This window comes from Gasterosteus aculeatus, chromosome 14 (genome assembly GCF_964276395.1).
Source record: "Gasterosteus aculeatus chromosome 14, fGasAcu3.hap1.1, whole genome shotgun sequence".
Lineage (NCBI taxonomy): Eukaryota > Metazoa > Chordata > Actinopteri > Perciformes > Gasterosteidae > Gasterosteus > Gasterosteus aculeatus.
In genome coordinates, this window is record NC_135702.1 from 7,901,032 (window position 1) to 7,924,080 (window position 23,049).

A 23,049-nucleotide genomic window follows, 5' to 3' on the forward strand; every position below is an offset into this window, starting at 1 on the left:
TATTGATACTGGCTGCTTTAAATACTTAATCCAATTCTTAACATACCACTTACTATGGAACCCCCACAGAAGTAGTTATCTACTATGACAACAGTTTCTGTGTATCCTTTTTTCTATAATCAAGTGAAGGATGCACCTGAGGATGCTACACACAACACAACACAAGACACACCGCCGTGTTCATGCTGTTACCTCCTTCGCCTCCAGAGCCATGTGCGTCATGGTGGAATCGGCCTCGTGCGATGAACCCCCGAGAAATCCAGATAATTGAAACTTTGAACTTAAATCCTCAGCCGACGCAGCCCTGTGACGGCCGCTTCAGCAGCCGAGGAGTTCTCCCATAGCGGAGCAACGGAATTTCACCAAACAATTTACTGTGTCCTCTGCAGCTCTCGCTCTGCACCGGCCCCCTGATTCAGATGCTGGCTCGGAGCAGGCCTGTTACCTGAGGAGGAGGAGGAGGAGGAGGAGGAGGTCCCTGCAATGTTGGTGATGAGGCAGTAATGAGGTACCTGACTATGGGAGCACCGCGCTGGTTAAACATTCATGGAGCCCGGGAAGCAAACATTCATTCACCTGAGTGTCGAACAGCTACTCTGTGTGTTTAAGGAAAAGCGTGTGTGTGTGTGTGTGTGTGTGTGTGTGTGTGTGTGTGTGTGTGCAGATATGTAATACAAGGATGCAGTAACTGTATCCTACCAGAGACCCGTCCTCAGCCTCCTCCACACAAAATTACAGCACAGGTATTGGATTACTGATCTTTGATTAGGCAGGTGCATTTCAAATGAATGAGTTGCTCGTCAGAGCCACAAACATGAGACCAGTTATTGGTCGAATTAGTTCTATTTTTAATTACAGCTTTTAAATTAAACCTAAACCTTCAAAAATAAGATCAATTTATTTAAAGGAGTAATCTGTCATGTGGAACTGAACTGATTGAATGTGGAACAATCTGTATATAAACCTTTTTTCCCTATTTTACACATCTGCCTTTAAAACACAGAACACCATCGGTAGGGAAGAGAGGTGATGACGGACTATTATATATATATATATATATATATATATATATATATATATATATATATATTTTTTTTTTTTTTTTTTTTTATATAGTATTATACAAATCCTGAGAGGTTTGAAGGATCTACTCAACGATGAGCTGTGGTTACTACGTCTTATTGAATTACACTTCATATCTCAGCAATACAATGCTGTGTTTGGAACATGTTGGTTTATTCAAACTAAATATTATATCTAACGTTTTGAAGTGTCTACTATGTTTATGATGTGTTTTAAAGATAGCAATTATCCTCACTTCATGTTAACTTAAAACGACAATAAATCGACTGTATTTAAATACAGTGCTGTATAATATGATAAAACACAGTACAAGTCGAATAAATTGAATTTTTTTCCATATATCGTATATAAAGTAAGAAGACTAAAAATTAGAGAACAGCTTTGACTTTTCAGTTCCCTGATGATTCACATTTGGACAGTCTTCAAAAACAATTGAGGTTACGGATACGGATTGTGTCCCTCACGAGGGAAGGACACGTTGGATCACAGAGTGTCCTTCACCCAGCGCTTGTCCAAATAAATATTCACAGGACCGATTAGTCCCATACACTTAAACTTTCAACTAATCCTTTATTCATGCGAGCAAATAGCTGACTGGCCGAGCTGTGAGGCTCCTGGTGTCAGAACACGAGCATTCGGTTAACGGAGCGCACAAAAGCTGATGTACAGCATCACAAAACCCTCCGTGTGTTTGGACAGATTGAACATCTGTCAGCAGAAGAGGTCAGTATCTCGTCCGAGGGCTTTTAGGGATGTGCAGGAGATATTTTGTCTTACCTTTGGATCCATGTCCATGTCTCTGCTGAGGTCCTGTGTCGCTCGGCGTGTGTCCAGCCGGGCTGCTGATGAGAGCGGAGGAGGTGTTGTGTGCGTTCTACCTGCATTTACGACCGTCCCATAATGCAGCAGCCTCAGCATGTCCTCGCGGCGTCCTACTTTTTGACAGATTTTATTTTCAGGTTGGCCTTATTCACTTGAACGGGTGCAGAGGACTGAAAAAGAAGAATGTCCTGTCCTGTGGCGGTAAATTCTCAGTGTCGTTTTTATTTTTTGTGGTATTCTTTGCAGCACATCGCAGTGTACATCTGCTCAACTACTACTTTTATGCTACATTATACATTTAAAGGGGAAATGTTGGACATTTTACTCCACCACCATCTCATTGTATCAGTGTTTGTGATTGCTACTCATTTACAAACCTCATCTACTTTTCTATTCCCTGATGACCATTTTCCTAAGCAAAGCATCCTGTTTTATATTTATTTTAAAGTATAATCTGTGGGGCCACTAGTTTCAGTTTTTTTTCGTTTTAACTTATATGAGAAACCTGGAGCAAAGTCAAAGCCTCGTAAAGTCTTGAGTTAGACTTCTAGATGAAGTGATACTGATATTTAGACTCTCGTAAGGCTTCAATGACAACACGCAATAGGCTGTGAATGTTTAGTTACCACTGTGTGTGTGCGCGCACACGCACAGAAAGCATTCGGAAAGGTGAGAGCACCACCTGCTGTCGCCTGGAGGGAACCACAAAGGTAAAATGTATACGATCCAATGACACAAGAAGCATTTATTTTGACAAATTCAACTCTGTACTCACAAATTTTAGCCCTATGATTTTTTTTAAATTGTTTCACACTTGTTTTTCATTCATATAATTGTCCTGTGGAATGTGGCTGAAATAGAAAGACACTACACAGCAAAACTCTTATAGGCTAAAGTGTTGAAGTGCAGAGTTGAAATCACGCCACACGCAAAAAGTTGATTCAACTGTTACAGAGTCAATTGTACAAAAGAGCTGGAGTCATTAGTGTCAATGAGTTGGGTTTTTAACTCTGCATAGAGTGTATTTATCACTGATCAGATGTATTTGCGACACTTTGTAGAGTTAAATGAACTCTTTATAGGTTTGGCATGTAACCGTACATCCCCGTCGCACTTCTTGGTGTTGGGTTTGATACGTACAGTGTATTTAACATTAAGCAGATTTATTTTTGACACTTATTCCGAGTTAAATTGCTAACTCTTCGTTGAGTGTTGATTTAACACCGACAAGATTAGAACAATATAAACTGAATAAATTGAATCTCACAGAGTCTGAAATTTGCTCTGTATCTATCTTTGCTTTAAATTGTGTTGATCAATCACTTCATTTATCTAAAGCTTTGCTCACTTCTGTGCTTCTTGTAAGCACCACTGGATAAGAACGATAATTCAGCTACTGAGCCTTAATTTACTGGTGTTTGATTTTTCCCTGCAGGTTGGATTTGTGTTTGTGTTTTAAAATACAGCTGCAATCAAATAAAATAAAAGAATATTCAGAGCCTGGCTTCTTAGTTTGTGTCTTTTCTTTCTCAGACAAGTTATCACCCAGTAATAAAGCGAACTGATCACCATGTTGAACCTCGGGTTACAGAACGTCGAAATCATTTTTGGCGAAGTGTAAAAAAAAACACGTTTCTCCTGCACAACAACACTGACTGTTTGTGTTTTCCCGGTGCAAACTCTTCCCTTTTGTTGTTGCTCTCGATGGGTTTCTCATCGAAACCTGCGGCTGCACTTGATGTTCGATGAAGTCTCATCTGCACTCACCTGAAGATGGACAGCTGCTGCAGAGCAACGAGGATCTCCTACGACCGGTGGAGGAATCCAGGAGAGAGGTAAGACCACCACCACTCATCTTAGTCAAGTTTTGACTTTTATATTTCCGCGTACATATTTAATGTAGGTTTATACTGGGGGAAAATGAAGAAGGCGTTTTATGCGATTTGCTCACAATGAGACAAAGTAGCGCTGTGAGAAAGTTAATATCGTGTAGAAACATTTCGCGCACAGTTCTGCAATTGCGCCATTTAGCAACATTAGAGTTTAAGAGAGGAAATGACCCACAGTTTACAGATTATTCTGAGATGTTAAACCACTGATTATTGCTTAAAAAGAGGGTTACCGGAGGCCTTTCTCATTTTCCAGTTCCCGATTCATTTTCTTTAATTAATTAAGGAAGGTGCGAATTCGATGCACACAAATAACAATATGAAATATTTATTCGTGAAGTACAGAAAGTTAGTTGTTGATGTAAAAGAACATCGTTATTTATTTAATCAATTGACTTTCAAACATCATGTCGCAGTTCATTAAAGAGGAATAAAAAAACATTCCAGAACATAAGATAAAATTGAAATGAGAGTCATTAATGCAGCAGCACCTCACGAGGCGCCACATAAACTGTGGAGAGTGTGTCCACACGTTTGATCGTCTTAAATAACTTTACATTACGAATGCAAAACGAGCAGCTCTGGAGTTCTGCGTGTAAAAACACGGGAAATGGCATGTTTCAGCATTGTGTTGCATTGTCTCACGCTCATGTTGTGTTGTTACACAGATGTGTGCATGTGTACCAGATGAGGCCAACTTGATTCCTCATGAAAGGGGACATATTGTACTTGAAAATCAGCCTTTGTGCTTATAAATGCTTCTTTTTTCTCCCTTTGGCGTGCTGACTTTGAGGAGTGAGGTGAGTTTTACGGGTCACAGCGACAATGTCCACACAGACAATGAGATCTGGAGCGTAGATCTGGAGGAGGTAACGTCTCCATCCAGAACGGGATTCCATGAAACTGAAGGTCTGTAGAACATCTACTAGGTTACTCTCATCTTTGTCTGATCTGTCTGTGCCTTTTAAGTTAAACATGTTTTTTGCATAATGCATTTTTGCACAATGTGCAAACAAACACAAAGATGTAAGTCTTTTAGTTGCAACACATTTACAAAAGTTCCGCTTACTTTCTGTCTTGTCCCCTTTACAGAGACCTTCACAGTGCACGACGCGCTTGAGTCCTTCGGCTTTGGAAAGTTCCAGTGGAAAATGTCTTTCCTCACCGGACTGTCGTGGGTAAGAATCCTAAAAAACAAACTCAGAAAAGTCCTCCCTGTCACCTTCAGCTGCAGAAGGTCATGTCGCTCTCTTGCCCTGTGAGAGCAGCTAGGAGACGCCATGGAGATGATGATCCTCAGCATCCTGGGCCCCCAGCTGCTCTGTGAGTGGAGGCTTTCAAGCTACCAGGTGGCCCTCTTAACATCGGTAAAGTCCCTTTGGGTACTATATTTTTTCGGAAAGTGTCATTCTACAAGTTTGGTGCCTTGAAATGTGTGATAATCTTCTCTCTCAAGGTCTTTTTTTGGTTACGTTTATGGCCTCAGGTGGTGTTTGCAGGAATGGGGATCGGTGCACCTGTAGTGGGCAGTTTGTCTGACATCTACGGCAGAAAAGCAGTAAGTCTCAGATTTAGGTTTTTACACAATTTAGAGCGGTTTGCGTTTTTTTTGAGCTGACTGGATGTTTAACCTGACTTGTGGTGAACAGGCTCTGATGATTTCTTCGTGCTGGTCTCTGTTCTACGGCCTGCTCAGTGCCTTTGCCCCGGTGTACGGCTGGCTCCTGGTCCTGCGGGGCCTCGTGGGCTTCGGCCTCGGAGGAGCCCCTCAGTCGTAAGTTTCGACGGCTTCCTCCGAAAAGCCTGCGCTGAAACACGCCTGCACATTTGACTTGCGATTAACGTTCGGTCTCTTTTAAGGGTGACGCTGCACTCGGAATTCCTTCCGGAGAAGTCGGGAGGCATCTGTATCCCGCTGGTTGCGGTGCTGAGACGTTTTTTTTTCTCCTCCTTATCACTGCTCGTCTTTAACTGTATTCCACTGTTGAATCTTTGGCCCGAGTTCTGCGCTGACACATTGCCGCTGATGTGTTTGTGTGCATCAGGTATTCTGGGCACTCGGCTCCGTGTTCGCGGCCCTCCTGGCATGGGTGGCGGTACCCGCTCTCGGCTGGAGGTGGCTCCTCGCCTTGTCCACCGCGCCGATGGCGGTCTTCGTCTGCTTCGGCTTTGTAAGTATGCCGCTCGTGGGATAACATTTTAAAAAAAAAACAGGCAACAGATGGAGCCCCAACGGAACTTTCTGCGTTACACAGTGGCTCCCCGAAAGTGCTCGTTTTAATTTGCTGGCGGGAAAAACGGAGAAGGCCATGGCAACATTAGCACACATCGCCAAAGAGAACGGCAAGCCCGTGCCTCGGGGGAAGCTTATCGCCCATAAACGGGTGAGATAACGTTTTCATCTTCATTTCTGAAAAGTCCAACACAATGCGGACTATTAATGTTAATAGCTGAGCCATTTATTGTTGTTGATCTATATTCCACAGAAAGGCGGTGGAAGGATCAAAGCGCTCTTCTCCCCCCAGTATCGGAGGACTACTCTTCTTCTGTGGTTTATATGGTTAGCGTGAATAACACATTTTCACATCTCATCACACTTTTCCCGTAATCTGGTATTTTGATCCACGGTGATGATTTAATCGATGCTGGATTAGCACGCTGTGGTTGGGACCCGGGGGCCAAGGAAAGATGACCTGGGAAGATCTAATGTTGTTTAAGAATGTATATGTCAACTATTTACAACGCTGTATTGTGTTTTTACCCAAAGGTTTGCCAACGCCTTCGCCTACTATGGGATAATCCTGTTGACGACTGAGCTGCTCCAGGCCGGACATTTGTGTGAGAGTAAGTAACAGCGACATGTGGACCGGCTTTTAACACTCGACCTAACGCGTCTTAAGCTGGAATAAACCCTGAAACAAAAAACTATTCTTCCTCCTTACAGTGAAGCAAGGGACCGATAATGAACAAAGCTGTAGTCTGGATTGCAAATATTTAACATCAGCTGACTACAAAAACCTTTTATGGACATCCTTAGCTGAGTTCCCAGGTAAAATCCTCCTTATTATAATGTTTTGCCGTAGCTGTGGTGTGAAATTAAATATTTAGGCTGAAGCCCTTCATAAAGAGGTACCTGCGTGTGCTTTTATCATCTGTTGAAATGTAATTAATTCAGACTGCAATTGTTGACGCACACATTTATTAGAGGCTTGTTTTTCGTGTTTGTTTCAGGTATATTAGTCACCATTCTAGCGATTGACCGTATTGGCAGGAAGAAGAGCCTGGCTCTGTGTTTCTTCATGTTTTGCTTGAGCATTCTGCCCGTATACGTTTGTATCGGGAGGTAAGTTTGTGTCTCTTTGTTGTTGCGTCACATTGGAAAAGTAAAACGTCCTCCTAACCGTCCGTGTCTGTCTTTCCGTCCCTGCAGGACAGCTGTTACAATCTGCCTCTTTACAGCGAGAGCCTTCATCACTGCAGGATTCCAAGTTGCTATTGTTTACACACCAGAGGTACGTCTTCTACCAACTTAACATCCGGCCTTTGTTTTTAGGTCGTTTGAATGCTGCCCCCTCCTAGTTGATTTGTCAATTAATTGATCATCATTTGTTAGTTGACTAAGATTCCTCAGCATGCTGAATGACTTATTGTAAGAAGGTTCTGAAGACTTTTCTTGTAAACACAATATTTGCAGGTTTTTTTTTAAAGAACTTGCATCCTAAAGATCTGTCGATTAAAGAAGCTACTCACTTAACTTTGGTTGACGACCGCCAACTTCAAACTGGAAAAAAAACGCTCTGTCCTCTCATTAGGTGTTCCCCACAGAAAACAGAGCCTTAGCAATGGGGACTTGCAGCGCGATGAGCAAGGTGGGGGCCCTGATCACACCCTTTGTGGCGCAGGTATAGAAGAAGTGACCCTTTCGCTCGCTCTGCACTTTCCAAAGGAACTCGTTAGAAAATGACCGCTCCTCCGACCAGGCTCCTCACATTTTTGGGGGGGGGGGGGGTTTGGTTCTAGGTGTTGCTGAGGACATCAGTGTTTGGGACTCTGTCGTTATACTGTGGCTTTAGTCTGCTGGGCGTCATTGCGTCATTGCTGCTGCCCATTGAGACGTTGGGACGGGGTATGCAGGAGTCCAGGGAGGCCGGCGAGGAGACAACCAACACGACCGGGACGTTGAATGCTGCGACGCAGGAGTGTACACCCTAGGTATGTCATTCAGGAGGACTAACATGTGTTTAAAGAAAGATATACTTGGTCAATTCAGAGGCTGCTGCAGACGCCACAGTTGTCTATTTAACTTCATCCCGTTGTTCTTCACCCATGATCACTCAGAGGATTCAAACTAATCTGATTGCAGGCACTGGTGATAATTGAGGGCACGTCTAATGAGAGGGGAAGCACACTTTACCCTGTTGACATTCAGGCCATGAGAAGCAGCAGGAGGACCTTGTGGACCACGATGACCCACTGTGCTCTGCTGGAGCCAAGACTTTGCATCACATTGTATTTATCTGTATGTGAACCCAGAGTGTATTTTGCTAATTAAAGATGTTCAATATGCCCTTGACTCTATTGTTTTGTCAGTACATCGAATTTGCACAAGGAAATATGCATAATGTTCTATTACTTTGAACATGCAACGAAGACTTGTCTAATCAATGAGAGGATCAGCAGAAAACTCATCTGCAATTATGATCAAATCCAGACACTATTCTCAAAAGTAGAAATTAAGCTGTGTCCTAGCTAACAAATTACAGTAATTAGTTACAATTTGCGATTTTTTAAAAATATTTCGTCTACTGATCTGAGCGCAAACATCGGTGCTCGGTGCCCTTCTCGACAGCACGAGCAGAATATTGTTTCATCATTTGTATTTGGGAGTTCCTAGTCTGGCCAGTCACCTTGACAACATTGGCCCAATGACAGCGCGCACGCGAACTAGGCCAGCCAATCACAGGCGCCCGCCGGAGCCGCATGTCATTCCTGCTCCGCTCGCAGCCTGCGCCGTGTTTTTGTCGGTCCGTCCGCGCGGCGGTGATGAAACCGCGGGGTCCGCTGCCGGCGCGGTGCAAACGGGGGAAATCTCTCCAGACGTCCCGCTCATGAGGACTCCGGTAACCGCGGAGGACGCACGCAGCGGGACCGAACGGGAGCACCGCCGGGGGCTCTGGAGTGCGGAGGCGCCGCCGCCGCCGCCGCCGCCGCTGCTGGACGGGAGAGTCTGACTAGGCAGTTTTTTCTCCCCGGTGACAAGAGACAATCTCGGCGGCGCATCTTCCCACGTCCTCCCCTCCCCTCCCCCCTTCCCCTCCCTTTCTCCCCTAGCCCCGCAGCCCGCCACCGACCATGGCCCTGGTGACTCTGCAGCGCTCCCCCACCCCCAGCGCAGCGTCCTCGGCCAGCACGACGAACAGCAGTGCGGGGGAGGTAAGCGGGGAGGAGAAGCCGGGGGCCGGGTCTTTGTGTGCGGGGAAACGCCGAGGAGGGTCCGCGGGAGCGCGTCTCAACCCCCGGGGGGCGGTGTGGTGGTGTACGACACCCCCGCGGGAGGAGAGGGGGGGGTGACAAACCTTTCGTCATAGCTGTGTGTCTGTTATCAACTTGATTTATTGTTGCATTGTTTGCAGCAGAGAGTTGTCTGTGGCAGCGGATTTGTAAACAAAATCCTGCAGCGGGAGGGGGGAGGAGGTGGGGGGGGGGGGGGGGGGGGGGTCTGGTGGGGAGGGGGGATGCTGGGTTTAGCTGTCAGAACAAAGTGGTCATTTCTCTGCGTTGCACTCAGGTTGTTCTCCCTCCTCCTTATTGGCCCTGCGTGTGTTAATGCCTCCTCGATGGGGGAGGAAAGGGGGGGAGAGTTGTGATCAGTGCCCCAGGACGCTCGAGCCGAAGTGTTTTGTGAAACTTGCAACAAACAGAAAAAGGAAAAGGGAAGCACTTAATGAGTGAAGCCGCTGAGGTGGTAGAAATCTAAGGGGGTGTTAGAAGCACACTGGCCTACATTCAATAAAAAAAAAAAGCGGGTTTGTTATTTTCCCTAAACGCTTCATCCGGAGCGTTTAAGGGTGTGAATTTAATGTTAAATCCATTCTGGATGGATGAAATGATGAAACGAAATCACAACACCCGGGTTAGTGCTCCAGTGTTCTAGTTTGAGGAGGGTGGATTATATGTTCTCTTGGAATGCTGAATGAGCTGAGACACAAAAACAAGCAGCGACATTCTTCCTCTGATGAGGACTGTGTGTGTGTGTGTGTGTGTGTGTGTGTGTGTGTGTGTGTGTGTGTGTGTGTGTGTGTGTGTGTGTGTGTGTGTTTTTCCGTCCGACCGATTGAAGAAAGGTGGACGGGCGTGTGGATGTGTTTGCTGATGAGAGCATCTTTCCCGTTATGTTGATCTGTAGCCGCACATATTAAGTTCATAAAGAATCAGTCGATCCTCTGAATTCGTTTGACACTATCGTTACACAACGTTTTTTATATTCTCTGCACTGTTTTTGTCTTTCAGGATTTTGGAAGTGACGATGAGCGGAAAAATAGGTAAGATCTCTCTGTTTGAAAAGTCACTTCCTTGTAGGATTATTAATCTAATTTACAGACAGATGTCAGATGTGGGATTATAGATGTGATCATCTGTATCCTCTTTGATTAAAGGAACTTTCTTTACCTTTTTTAAGGACATAAGAAACCAGGGGAGATCCCAGATGTCTCAGGACAATATTTTCAGTCAATGATTGTATTTCCCATTGATACTACCGAAACAACCTTATTCAAACAAGTGATCTTAATAGCACAGTTTTCTTTCCTAATGGAACATTTTATTCTTAAAGCTGCAATCCATATTTACTTGGAAAACAGGGAAGTAAACAGACGGATGCGTTTCCTTAGTTAATTAAGCGATAGCATCATAAAATACAGCAACATTTGGTTTCTAGATTCAATTTTCAGTTTACAGCAAGTTGTTTTGACCTTGTCCATCACGGTAAAGTCTTTAAGAAGACACACTGAAGCACCAACGGCGTTCAGTACTCCGGTGTTTATATTTCTCCCTGTGGACAGATTTAGTCACAACTCTGCAGGATGATGTCATGAAGCTTTACCGGCGTCCAAGCCGAGCCGGGGTGCCAGAAGTGTGTGTGTGTGTGTGTGTGTGTGTGTGTGTGTGTGTGTGTGTGTGTGTGTGTGTGTGTGTGTGTGTGTGTGTGTGTGTGTGTGTGTGTGTGTGTGTGTGTGTGTGTGTGTTTGTGTGTGTGTGTTTGTGTGTGTGTGTCTGTGGAGGTAGAATCGGTGACCTACTGTAAGCCCGAACTGGTGTCCAGGATCACGATTCTCCCAAAAGCGTTTTGCACAATTGATTCTATAATGGATGTAGTGGTTCTACTATTGGGAAAATGGTTTAAACGCACATTGGGAAAGACAGTTACATGTGAAATAAATGAATGGCTCCTTTAATTCCTCGCTGTTGTCAAGGAGAAAACCCCGTTGGAAGTATAGTTGATTTTAAAATTGATTTTTCAAACGTTTCCTCAGTTACACAACGAAGAGTAATGCCGCTTCTGCCTGTTCACAAAGCTCTCCTTTAATCAACCCAACTTCACAAAAGTCCAAATCTATGTCAGCAAAGCTCCGGCTCAGACTCTCCCTTTGTACTCCCTGTGTGTGTGTTTGGGTCATTCACACTTGAAGCAGTCACGTCAGGCCTCGTCTGGAGCGTCTCCACGAGCCGCTCTGGGCCTCGGTAATTCATCGGCAGGAGGGAGTCTTCATTTAGAATTCTGCCCGACAGACTTTGCAGATTGACGCCGAGAAACATTTCCAGCGGCCCGCATGAAGGAAGGAATTGTGGCGTCGGGGGGGTGAAGAGGAGGTTGTGCGACAGCGGACGGTAAACTTGTTTTCGGGGGGGGGGGGGGGGGGGGCTAAGCCGGCCGGCCTCCTGACCAGCCAGCAGAGCCGTGGGTCAGGGTGGAGGAGGAGATGGACGGGGGAGGACTGACGAGCGGAGACCGGATCGATCCATTCTTTTCCCTGGAGGGCTTGTGAATAGTTCACTCACTGCTAGCGGGATGCAGCTGGTCGCGAGACCTTCGCACAAAGCGGCGCTGCCTCGCTTTCTGGAGAAGGGTGGTCCGACGCGCAGGGGGATCCGTCGCATGTAAGTTGTCACGGCGACCCAGCGGGAGGACGTACACCGGCAGCGTGGGGTGTGTAGAGATGGCAGTCAAAGTTTGAGAGTAAAGTATAGTGAGGTTGTTAGAAAGTTGGGTTAGGGGTCAGGGGTCAGGGGTTAGGCGTCAGTGTTGGACGTTTTTTTAGGGTCATCCACATCTGAAAGGTTTTCTCGTTTCTCAGTGTTTCAGGTATTTAGAAAAGAAAGAGTTTTAAGTCGTTACTTTGAAACCAGGCAACCTTTCTGTAAGTGTGGCCTTGTTCAGCGTTCGGAATTCGCTTCACGCCTCCTCACTCGTATGTGCTCTACATACGCTTGAAGAAGAAATGGTGAGACCACCTAGCACGGGAGCTGAGACAAGAGGCCTTGTGATGGTCCCACTCTGTCACACTTTGTGTGTTGGTAGAACACGAGTAGGAGACTCCGGTCCAAACAAAGCCGCACTGTGTTCGGCGGGAGAAGAGACGCCGCACGGCCCTCCTCGTAAAACAAAGGCCTGATCCCGCCCACGCCGGTCCTGTACCCAACACGGGGTCCGACGGGAGAGAGAGAAGAAAACATGAAGGGCCGAGCACATTTTTGGGGGTAACGCTTCATTCGGCGTGTGATGATCCAGCTATGAGGACATAAGGATGACTTTCAGCCACTGACGAGGACGAGGACAATAAGTACGCAGCCTACACGGGCCGCTCACAGCGTCCGGACGCCGTCTTTTTGTTTCATGATTATTTTTTGTTATTATTATTATATCTTTTTGTTTGGGACTGATTTCTCTTTATTCGACAGTGAGGGTCCCAACAACACAGGATAAGAAGTGGTCATGACGAGTGGGCCACTCACCCAGTTTCCTGGATGATTGATAACCGTTCAGTCCGTTGTTTATGACTAAAAATGGGTTATTTAGAGCTGGTTGATGAAGGGAATCAATGTCTTTAGCTGAGTTTGTACTTTAGCCAGTCAGCAGACGTCGCATCCGTCCCGTATCCTTCTTCAGTGCAACCCGTTCCAAAACTCTCCTCTGGAGAAGGAGGAGAAACAATAAATCCTTAGTGGCTCGACTGGTAAAACGGGTAGAATTGGGTGTTCGTGCTTTAAGAAAATACGTGTTTTTTTTGTGGCGATTGTTAAGATTTCCTCAGCCCTTAATGTATTTTCCACGTTTGCCTTTTTCCAGCCTCAGCGAGAGCTTCTTCATGGTCAAAGGAGCCGCCCTCTTTCTGCAGCAGGGCGGCGGCGCACAAGGACCAAAGACCCCGACCCACCACAAACATGCAGGTAGGAACAAACTGGCACAGAAGCAGCTTTGTTTCGTCCATAAATGAGCTCCAGACAAAAGGGGAATTGTTTTTGCTGAGGTGGTTTTTCTCTCCCTGGGATCGTCTGCGTTTATTTTAAACTGTGGTTTGACCTGAAGGGACCTGCAGTTTAACACGAGGAACGCTGACACGTCGGTTCAAAGGAGATCAATCATTGGCTTAATGTTATTTTAAAGAAATACACATACAGTATCTGTTCTTGCACTTGACATTATTTATTACATTATGAGGCTGCTGCTGATTTTTCTGCACATCAAAGTGATGTTAAAACGCAGCAATAATCGTGCACTGTCTAAAAATAAAAGTCTTCAGTGAATGACGGAGATCTTTAATAGTCACAGGTTTCTAATCTAACGTCCTCGTTGAGCTGTGTGTCTTTTGAGGACGAAGGCGGAACAATATAGAGGTCTGCTTCCACGTGACTCCGATGCAACTCGCTAACTAGCTTAGCACAGCACACCTCCTGCTGAGTTTAGATCTTCATTGAGGGAAATTCCCTCCCACTGGAGATGAAAAGGAATGTACAATAGAAGAAGCTGAATGATCAGCTTCTACTTTGTTTTTGTTTTTCTTTGGTTAGAAACTCCATAAAGTGTCTCTGCAGTGAAGCCTGTCAGCAAAGTGTGAACCTGAACTTAGAAATACTAATATATATATATATATATATATAACTTTCTCCGTAAGGATCTTTGTAAGCTGAATTTCAGACAGTGAAAATGATTTAAACTTACGAAATAACTAAAATCTGAACTAAACTCCGCTTCTCATTTAAAACTCAGTTTCCTAATGAGTCTGAAATTGTGTTTCCCTTGCAGGCGATTTACCTCAACACCTGCAGGTCATGTTTAAGATCCTCCGGTCTGAAGATCGCATTAAGCTGGTCAGTGTGATACCCAACACGCCCGAACACACTCCATTACTCTGCTCATTTCTTCAGAAGAATACTTGGATATCTCTCTGTTTGTGTGCTGTACGCCTTTTGAGTTGTTACGACGCGACGGTTGACTCCCTTCCTCGTTGAAACCACTTCAGAGAGGTGTTGTTACCCGAGATCTACGAAAGCCACGGATGCTTTTCGCGCCATATTTTGCGTGACACCAGGAGTAAACGCCCTCCTCCTTTTCCTCAGGCTGTGCGCTTGGAGAGCGGCTGGTCAGACCGAGTGCGCTACATGGTCGTCATCTACACCAACGGCCACCAAGACACGGAGGAGAACATCGTCCTGGGGATGGACTTCACGGATAAGGACAGGTAACCAATCCCGCCGCTGTCTCCCGCTGAGTGCGCCGTCCTCTGGGTTCTTCCATCTGTTACCTTGTTTTTCTTACGTCTTTGTGATCCGCAGTAGAAATTGCTCCGTCGGGATGGTGCTGCCGCTGTGGAGTGATTCCAACATACATTTGGACGGAGATGGGTGAGTTTCGTTTTGTTGTCCTTCCGTAAAAGCTGGCATACGTCAATCATCTGCAGGTATTCCGGTGGCCTCTCTGCTGCATGTTTTTGTTTTTCTCTGCCTTATTTTGAGGTTTTTCTGCCCACCGCTGGCAGAGAAGTGAACTACATGCATTTGTCTGTTTGTGAGAACGGTTCTTGCTGACCTGTTAACATTGTCTCTGTATGCTGGAGGAATGTTCTGCTGGTCAGTGTCCTGCATTGTCCACATGAACGAGCCGGGCGGCAGTCTGTGTTCACGTCCCCCCCGATCGCTCTCTGAATCTCCAACCAAACTCAAACTGCTCTTCCCTCTCCTCCTCCTCCTTCTCCTCCTCTTCCTCCTCACCAGAGGCTTCAGCGTCAACACGGCAGGGCGATCACACGTCTTCAAGCCTGTCTCCGTGCAGGCCATGTGGTGAGTGAATCCTTCCTGTTTACCTGCGATTGCTGTTGTGTTGGACACGCGTTGACCATGCTGGATTATTGTTGACTCACATTATGTAGGTGAAGACATGTGTAGCAGACCTCAAGGTGTGTTCATGTTAATTAGAGTTTTCAGTTGTGTTGACGTTTATATGATTTCTTCCTTTTTGCAATTCTGGGACTTGAATATTTAAGCGACTCATGACATGAGTTAATGTCTTTGAGTCATCATTCGAGAGGATAATGGTACGGACAATTTCTCTGCCTCTCTGCTTGAGATTTTTATCCCATAGACATCCCAACGATGAAGCATTTCATTCATCATTTACCACCATGATGACTCCCCTGGTCCAGCACCACACTAGCGCTGCAGTTTGTCCAAAGACCGTCCACCTGCTGGTCACTTATGGGAATCTCCACTAATCAACACTGCCACTGTCTTTATTTGCCGCGCTGCTGTGATACTGAAGGTAGCGCTCCGTGTCTCTGCAGGTCCGCCCTGCAGGTCCTCCACAAGGCATGCGAGGTGTCCCGCCGGTTTAACTACTTCCAGGGGGGCATCGCTCTCACGTGGATGGCCTTCTATGAGAGCTGCATCACCTCGGAGCAAAGCTGCATCAATGAGTGGAATGCCATGACCGACCTGGAGACCACCCGGCCCGACTCGCCCACCATGTTTGTGGACCGGTGAGACCCGGCGGGCTGCTTCATGTAACGGTTTCAGCTATTAGAGCATTTACTGCACACGTGATTGTCCCTGATGCTGGGACAGGATTTAATGTGGCAAAGACTGCAACCATCAAACATTTTCATCATTGATTATTATGCAGACCACATTTAATAAAAATTGATTTCTCAAAGTCTTAGGTGATGTCTTTAACATTCTTGTTATGCAAATATATTCTGTTTAGTGTTGTATAAAATAAGGAAAAGCAGAATATCTGCTTATTTGAGTGGAGCAAAACAACTGTTATTTTTTGAAGGAATAAGAGAGAAACAATGAATCCATTATCAGAAGAGTTGACTGTTTGATGACTAATGGTACAGGCTCTGCATGTGGCCAAACAGAACAATCGCTGCGGATTTATTTTGTCGTGCATCGTGTGTGTGTAGTGTCTTTAGCCATGGAAGAGGTTTTCATGCATTGGACACCAGCTGTTGTCCCTTTTTAGTTTCACGCTTTGGGAACATGTTACACTGTTATGCTAATTTACATTCAGACAGCCACACTGATGTCTTGACTCGTCGTGTGCAGGCCAACTGAGCGAGAGAGAACAGAGTGTCTCATTAAAGCCAAGCTACGCAGCATCATGACGTATCAAGACCTGGAGAACACCACCTCCAAGGAGGTATGTGGCAAATGCACAACATTTTTATTTTTACATTTTTCGAATACTGTCATAAAGGTGTAAAAAAAAAGATGCTATTCACATACATTTTATTAATGTAGCAGTGTTTCTTCTTCTCGAATCGTCATCCACAGATCCGTAACAAGCTGGAGCAGCATATGAGCTGCAGCCTCACTGAGTACAAAGAGTTCATAGACAACGAGATGCTTTTGATCCTCGGTCAGATGGACAAGCCCACACTCATCTTTGACCATGTGTACTTGGTGAGTTTTTTTATTTTTTTAATATTTCTTTTTATGTTTTTTTTATTCTACCCTTTAAACTTTATTTATATTGTATTTTCCCTCTTAACTTTTCACCATGCTGAGGCCCACTTCAAACTGTGGATTATACTTTCCTCAGTAAACAGCTTTTTACTCTTTATTTTGTAGTTATTCAAACAAAGTTGATGCCTTTTTCCCTTTTGTAGGGCTCCGAGTGGAACGCTTCCAACCTGGAAGAACTACGCGGCTGCGGGTAAGCTGATGAAATCTTGATTTGAATTTTGTTTTATTCTTATGTATTATTTTACCTGAAATTTGCTATTGTGCGCTAATAATTCTGAGGCGAATTGCGTAATTGTGAGTTTGTATCCCTATGGTTGAATGCACTTACTGTAAGTCGCTTTGAATAAAAGCGTCAGCTAAATGACATGTAATGTAATGATCATCATGGTAATGATAAAATGAAGTTTATCACTGTGTATGACGTTCAATAATTGTCAGTGCAGCAGTGTTATAAATGTGATTCTTATGCTGCGTTTCAGACCACTTGCGACCTCCAAGAGTTCAAGGTGCACAGTGCTGGTCGTTAAAAACTGATATTCATTTTGGCAAGTGTACAAACAACTAAATGCTCAGCAGGGCAGCCACCACACTTTTTCAGCTGAATAAATGCTGTGCAGAGAAGTTGGTGGTCTAAAATCCACAGTGTGCGCTTTCCTTTTGTAGCCGGGGCGAACGGATTTTCCCTGCGTGTACCTTTTCTAATAGGAGGCTAGTCTGATGTCCTGCGTAACAGTTGAACAAAGCAATAATGGAGGTAAAGACAAACATGTTGTCGTCTTGGTTGCAGAGTGGGCTACATCCTGAATGTTACCAGAGAGATTGACAACTTCTTCCCGGGGATGTTTTCTTACCACAACGTCCGCGTGTACGATGAGGATGCTACTGATCTGCTGGCCCACTGGAACGACACCTACAACTTCATCGGCAAAGCCCGGTAAGACCGCCCGCGCGGGTTGGAATAAAACGTGCGCAGATCGTTTGGGTTAACGGCTAATACGACGTCCTAACCATCACCTGCTCGATCCAACCAGTTTAATTATCGTCTGTCCACTAGGAGGAACAACTCCAAGTGCCTGGTGCACTGCAAGATGGGGGTGAGCCGGTCCGCCTCTACGGTCATTGCCTATGCGATGAAAGAGTACGGCTGGTCCCTGGAGAAAACCTACAACTTTGTCAAGCAGAAGCGGAGTATAGCTCAGCCGAACGGCGGATTCATGAGACAGCTGGCAGAATACGAGGGGATTCTGGACGCCAGGTAAGCAGGTCTGCAGTTTCACTCGGGTTCGCGCTTTGCTGCAGTCACCCGGGTGTTTTTTTCTTTTTCTTTTTTGCACGTAGTGCAACAAGGAGATTTCATCTTAGGGCCGATTCCTCAAGGTAGCACACACATGCTGCTGGTATTCAAACTGTAACGCTGCGATTTGCTTTGAGAAGCTTTCTGTTCTTTCATCGCGTGCAAACAAATGTGTTATTTGCGTTCAACAGCAAACACCGCCACAACAAGCTGTGGAGGCCTGAAACCGATAAGGAGGGAGCCGATGATCTGCAAGCCTCAGGCGGGGAGGAGACGCCGGGGCTCAGAGGGGCGGAGGCTGTGGGAGGCTGCGGGGCCTCCCCCTGCAGGGTGGTGGGTCTGGAGATGGAGCCCCTCGACTCCCTCAACTATAACTATTACTTCAGACGCTTGTCAGACTCTGCGCTAGACAGCGAGCCCTCCACCCCAGTGCGCGGCCCCCCGCTGCTGGGTATGGAAAGGGTTTTCATCGAGATCGAAGACGTGGAGAGGGACGCCCTGTTGGAGGACGAGGGTTTCCCCATGGCCCACCTAGCGCTGCCCGGCGAGGGCACGGCAGCTCAGACGTGCGGCCGCCTCGACCCCCTGGAGGACATGAGGCTGAGGCTCGAGATCAGCACTTTGGAGGAGGAGGACGAGGAGGAGGCCAAGAAGGAGGAAGCGGAGATGGCGGCCCTGGCTCAGGCTCCGGGAAATTCGGATGGGAGGAGGGCGGGGGAGGATGGCGAGGGGACGGAGGAGAGCCGGTTGGGTCTGGCCAACCTGAACACCAACAACAGCAACCGCCTGGCTGCCAAGCGCAGCTGCCCTGCAGCCTTTGATGTGAGTTTAAAAAACAACGCTTTTTAAATTAATTCAAGTGTTTTTGTGTTAAACTACAATTTTGTAGTAATTTCAATATCCTGACCATATATTGTATTTGTATGTTACTCCGTTTAGGACAGTGGTAGCACAGGAAACCCTTTAAAAGTGAAGCCGTCCTATCAGTCCTGTAAGGATTGCCTGCGTCTGCCGCAAGTGCGACGCTGTGACCGTCCAGCAGGGGGCCGTTCTCACCGCCTTAACCCCTCCCGCCACTGCACTATCCCCACCATATGCATAGATCCCCCCGGGACCAGTTTTGCATCCACCCCACTTCTGCGGCCCCTGCAAGTCCCGGCCAGCTCGATCCAGCCCTCCGCTCGTCCGTACCGCTGCTCCACCTGCGGCCCCGCCGTCCCACCAACCGACCGGCAGAAGCCCGGCTCGCCCATGAGCTGCGAGGAGACGCCCCCCGACTGCGGCTCGGTGGACGCAGACGACATGGACCAGCCGCGGGGGGGCGACGCGGGAGGAGAAGCGGCGAGGGGCGGCACGGGGGCTCCAGCTGAAGGTTTAGATTTGCAACCCGGCGGTTCGGTGGAGCTCCAGCAGCAGGCTTTGGCCAAGCTAAAAATGCCGGGACTGGGGATAGAGTTTGGCGTGGAACTGATGCGACAGAGGGCAGAGCGGCTTGAGGAGCTGCCGAGCTCGGCCGCGGAGGGCCAGCTCCCGGCGGGGCCCCTGCCTTAACACTGTAACCCTTACGTGTATGAGATGGAGGAGGAGGTTTTGCCGCTGCCTTCAGCAGGAACCCTGTTATAGCTGTGGGCCTTTTTTTTGTTGTTGTTTTTTTAAGATGACTACCGCTGTGGTGTCGTACCGGAATCAAAGCCCCGCTCTGACCTGAACTGTCACGTGCCGGCCGCTTAGCTGCACTGTCACAAGCTGCATTTCCAGAGAAAGTCCCGTCATCGTCTTAACTGGCGTTGAGATCCGAACGAGGCTGGTCGATTCAAAACCATACGCCCGAAGACCGAAGACTTTCCCGTGTCCTTCCACTCGCCCCTCGATTGAGTCTCTCCTGAGCCTGCCAGCCCCCCCCCACCCCCCTCCACATGCAGGATCATCACACTTCCCCTCAGCCCAGTGGTGATGAGCGTCATGCTGCCGTGTTCACCGGCAGGCTTGGCGTGTTCCAGAGACAGCGGTGGCTGCAGCGAGCACTCTGAGGCCGATGGACGGAAAAAGACCTGAAGTAACACGCTTCTTTCACTGGACTGTTTGTTTTTCAATCCAAGTCATCAACAGCATTCATGAAGGAGCCCGATGAATGTTTGCAGTCGCCCCTTGTTGTGATGGCGTTCAGCGTCTCCTCGTGTTTGCTGATGTGCTGAATCTCCACTGGCCGTCACCTATATTTTCTCTGCTGCCGCTGCTTTTGCATCAAGGAAGGGGCCGTTGTGGAAGCATAATCATTTTGGGGAAAAAAGGATGGGAGCCTTTTTTACGCCTCTTAGTAAGGTGTCGTACCTCGGACCACAAGCATCTGGAACTGTTTTGGTCAAAGACTCTTTCGTTGTGTCTGCACAGTGTCTGGTTCACCCTGACCTCCTCCATCAAAGTTAATGTAATCATGTACTTAAAGCACTCACTTTAGCCCCACGCATGACTTTGCAGTATTACAATACCAACACGCTGGGCCGGAAAACATATTATTTAAATGCTGAAATGCATCCAGATTTGCCATTGTTTAGCTCAAGTGACAACAATCATTTGTCAGTTTGCTGATGAATTGTTTGAACCTGACCCCCTTACGCCTGAGAGAAGACTGAAGATGCACCTCCTGTTGTTGGGAGATCTTCACAGTCATCCTTTCACACGTCAGGGTCCTCCAGGAGCGCTTGGTCTGATCACTTGCTGATGTACCAAAGCTTTATCATTTTGACATTAAATCACCATCGTAGTTTAAATCCTTTTACCACAGTGGCATCCAGGTACTCATTCATCTTAAGTGTCTCCCAGACAAACATCTGCGAAGACACTAAGTATAGATTTAGCACTCGAGCACAACGTTTGCATCCATTCACACAGTGCACACATTTCGACTCTATAGCTGCGTTTTACTGAAGTCACTAAGGGCACTGAAGCAGAAATAAATTCATGAATACTTCATTCATTTGGGTCGAATGACTATTATTCTATAAGTATTATTAGAATTTTGACTTTAAAGTTACCAAATTAAAAACTTAAAATTCTTATCTAAACATATTATTATATAGTAGGTTTACTTTGTGCAACGCTCTGCACGCGCAGTTTGTTTTTCATCTCTTTGAGTCTTTTCCTCAGCTGTTATTTAGTCCATTTTGTCTATGCTGGGACAGCTTGAGGCCTGTTGTGTTCAGATTGTGCCACCAAGCCAAAGGGGTGTTGCTCTACAGGTTCTTCTGTTGTGTTTTGGCGCGCTGGGTGTGCTGGAATGGTTCTGAGAGATGCCTGTCTGCATGCAGGAAATGCACATACGTGTGGTTTTGCTGTGTTTAAAGATGCGAGTGCTTCAGGAGAAATGAAAACTGTGCAAGGAATGAATGTTAGTTTTTTAACCAACCTCTAATTATGGATTTATTTATTTCAATTTTTTTGTGGGTTTAACATTCCTTTAGTTAGATCAGTGGAAGCTTCTATTTATATTTCTTCTCCTCCCTTAACTTGGACACCAGGGAGCTGCAGGTTTGCTCCACTAGTTAGATTTTAAGAATTTGGTTTTGCCTTTAAACTGTTCTTTCCCCCCACGTGAGCATTGTGAAAAATGTTTGATACCACAAACCGTAACAGAAGAAATGCCACATCGTGGCAACTTAAAGATCGGTATCATTTCATCTCAACACATGGCAGCGTATTTCCCCAAATGCTCTCTTCCTTTTTACATCCTATTAACATGATTCTCTTTGAAGCCAGTTTTTATCACTGTGTTACAGGTGGGCCTTGATCCATGCGCTTGACATCGTGAGCAGCGAATCCTTCTGTTTGCGTTCCCAGACCGCAGCACAACCGCGGGTTGTTTGCTTCATGTTTTGAGTTTGTGTTTGTATTTAAGTGCCTTAACCTTGGCCTTAGCTCCATCCTAAAGCATCACAGGCGTTGCAAGAGTTTCTGTGAGTGTGTCGTCGGCTTTTTGTACATTACTTGCCCTCACTCCCAATAATAACCACGCTCCCCGCGACGTATAACTCGGCACAAAATAATAATGTATGCAAACACACATAAGCTCACGCACAGCCGCCTCCTTCGCCCCCGAACACACTTATACTTGATGGACTTCCATTCATGAATAGCCTATAATAATATTGTATTTGTTTGATATTGTTGAAACTTGTGGTACACTGTATTGGTTCAATAGCTGGCTGAGGAACCTTACTTGCTGGAATGAGAACTATCATTTACATTAAAACATTAGACAGGATGGATTCATGTCTGTATATATTTTTCTCAACAATTTGCTATAAGTACATCAGCTTGCAGATGTGGTCAATATTAAGAAAATACACTGATAATGCTACCGTGTATTTGAGAAGCACTCATGATTAAGTTCTCGTGTTTGTACCACAGCAAAAAAACAACAACAAGACTTATTTCATTTAAGCGAATGTCTTGGTGCTCCATTGAAATGGCAAAAATTGAATAAAATTTTTTTATTGAATTATTCCCAGGCAGCAGGCATCACACTGACAATCCTACTAAGAGCCAGAAGCTGAGGACTTTGTGCGGAAGGATATTAAGACATATTGCAATTCAAAAGGGGGATCCAGGCATTTATAGAGTGTATTTACAGAGCACAAGTCTGCCCCAAAGCATGCGAGGTTGAGTGGAAACCGCAGAATACGATAAACCTTCCTGGGAGTACGATTTTGTTACTTTAATTGTTTTTTGTTAACTTCTGTGTACTGTACTGTACATTGCCAATGTTCATGTGTAATGCACTTTTTTTTTCTTTCTTTTTTTACATTTTGTTAAAATGATGTCCAGTCTAATGTTTATCACGGAAATAAACCCATTTCCTCTGCATAATCTATTCATTCAGCCAAGTTGATTTAATGCGCTTGCGGCTCAGACGTGATCACAACACTTCATTGTGTCCATATT

General features: G+C 46.0%; 2 protein-coding genes across 4 annotated transcripts; both read left to right on the forward strand.

Moving 5' to 3' along the window:
• The first annotated feature begins 3,678 nt into the window (after window positions 1-3,678).
• svopb (SV2 related protein b) lies at window positions 3,679-8,361 on the forward strand. Its single transcript, XM_078088496.1, has 17 exons — window positions 3,679-3,740; window positions 4,588-4,703; window positions 4,887-4,972; window positions 5,063-5,161; window positions 5,281-5,352; window positions 5,444-5,568; window positions 5,655-5,718; window positions 5,840-5,965; window positions 6,050-6,178; window positions 6,281-6,354; window positions 6,562-6,638; window positions 6,739-6,843; window positions 7,026-7,137; window positions 7,225-7,306; window positions 7,607-7,696; window positions 7,815-8,006; window positions 8,158-8,361. Exons 1-16 carry the CDS (start codon window positions 3,679-3,681, stop codon window positions 8,004-8,006), a joined length of 1,611 nt encoding a protein of 536 aa, XP_077944622.1. The 3' UTR covers window positions 8,158-8,361.
• Window positions 8,362-8,776: 415 nt separating this feature from the next.
• On the forward strand, window positions 8,777-22,974 carry ssh1b (slingshot protein phosphatase 1b). 3 transcript variants are annotated; one of them, XM_040197705.2, is made up of 15 exons: window positions 8,777-9,227; window positions 10,305-10,336; window positions 13,141-13,241; window positions 14,098-14,162; window positions 14,412-14,533; window positions 14,628-14,696; window positions 15,066-15,131; window positions 15,632-15,826; window positions 16,395-16,488; window positions 16,623-16,751; window positions 16,958-17,004; window positions 17,602-17,748; window positions 17,869-18,069; window positions 18,300-18,930; window positions 19,048-22,974. In XM_040197705.2, exons 1-15 carry the CDS (start codon window positions 9,147-9,149, stop codon window positions 19,657-19,659), a joined length of 2,592 nt encoding a protein of 863 aa, XP_040053639.2. In that variant the 5' UTR covers window positions 8,777-9,146; the 3' UTR covers window positions 19,660-22,974. The 3 variants fall into 3 exon arrangements, with proteins under 3 accessions (XP_040053639.2, XP_040053640.2, XP_040053641.2); XM_040197706.2 differs by having other exon boundaries at window positions 8,806-9,227; window positions 14,631-14,696; XM_040197707.2 differs by lacking the exons at window positions 8,777-9,227; window positions 10,305-10,336 and adding an exon at window positions 12,497-12,634.
• Window positions 22,975-23,049: the final 75 nt, after the last annotated feature.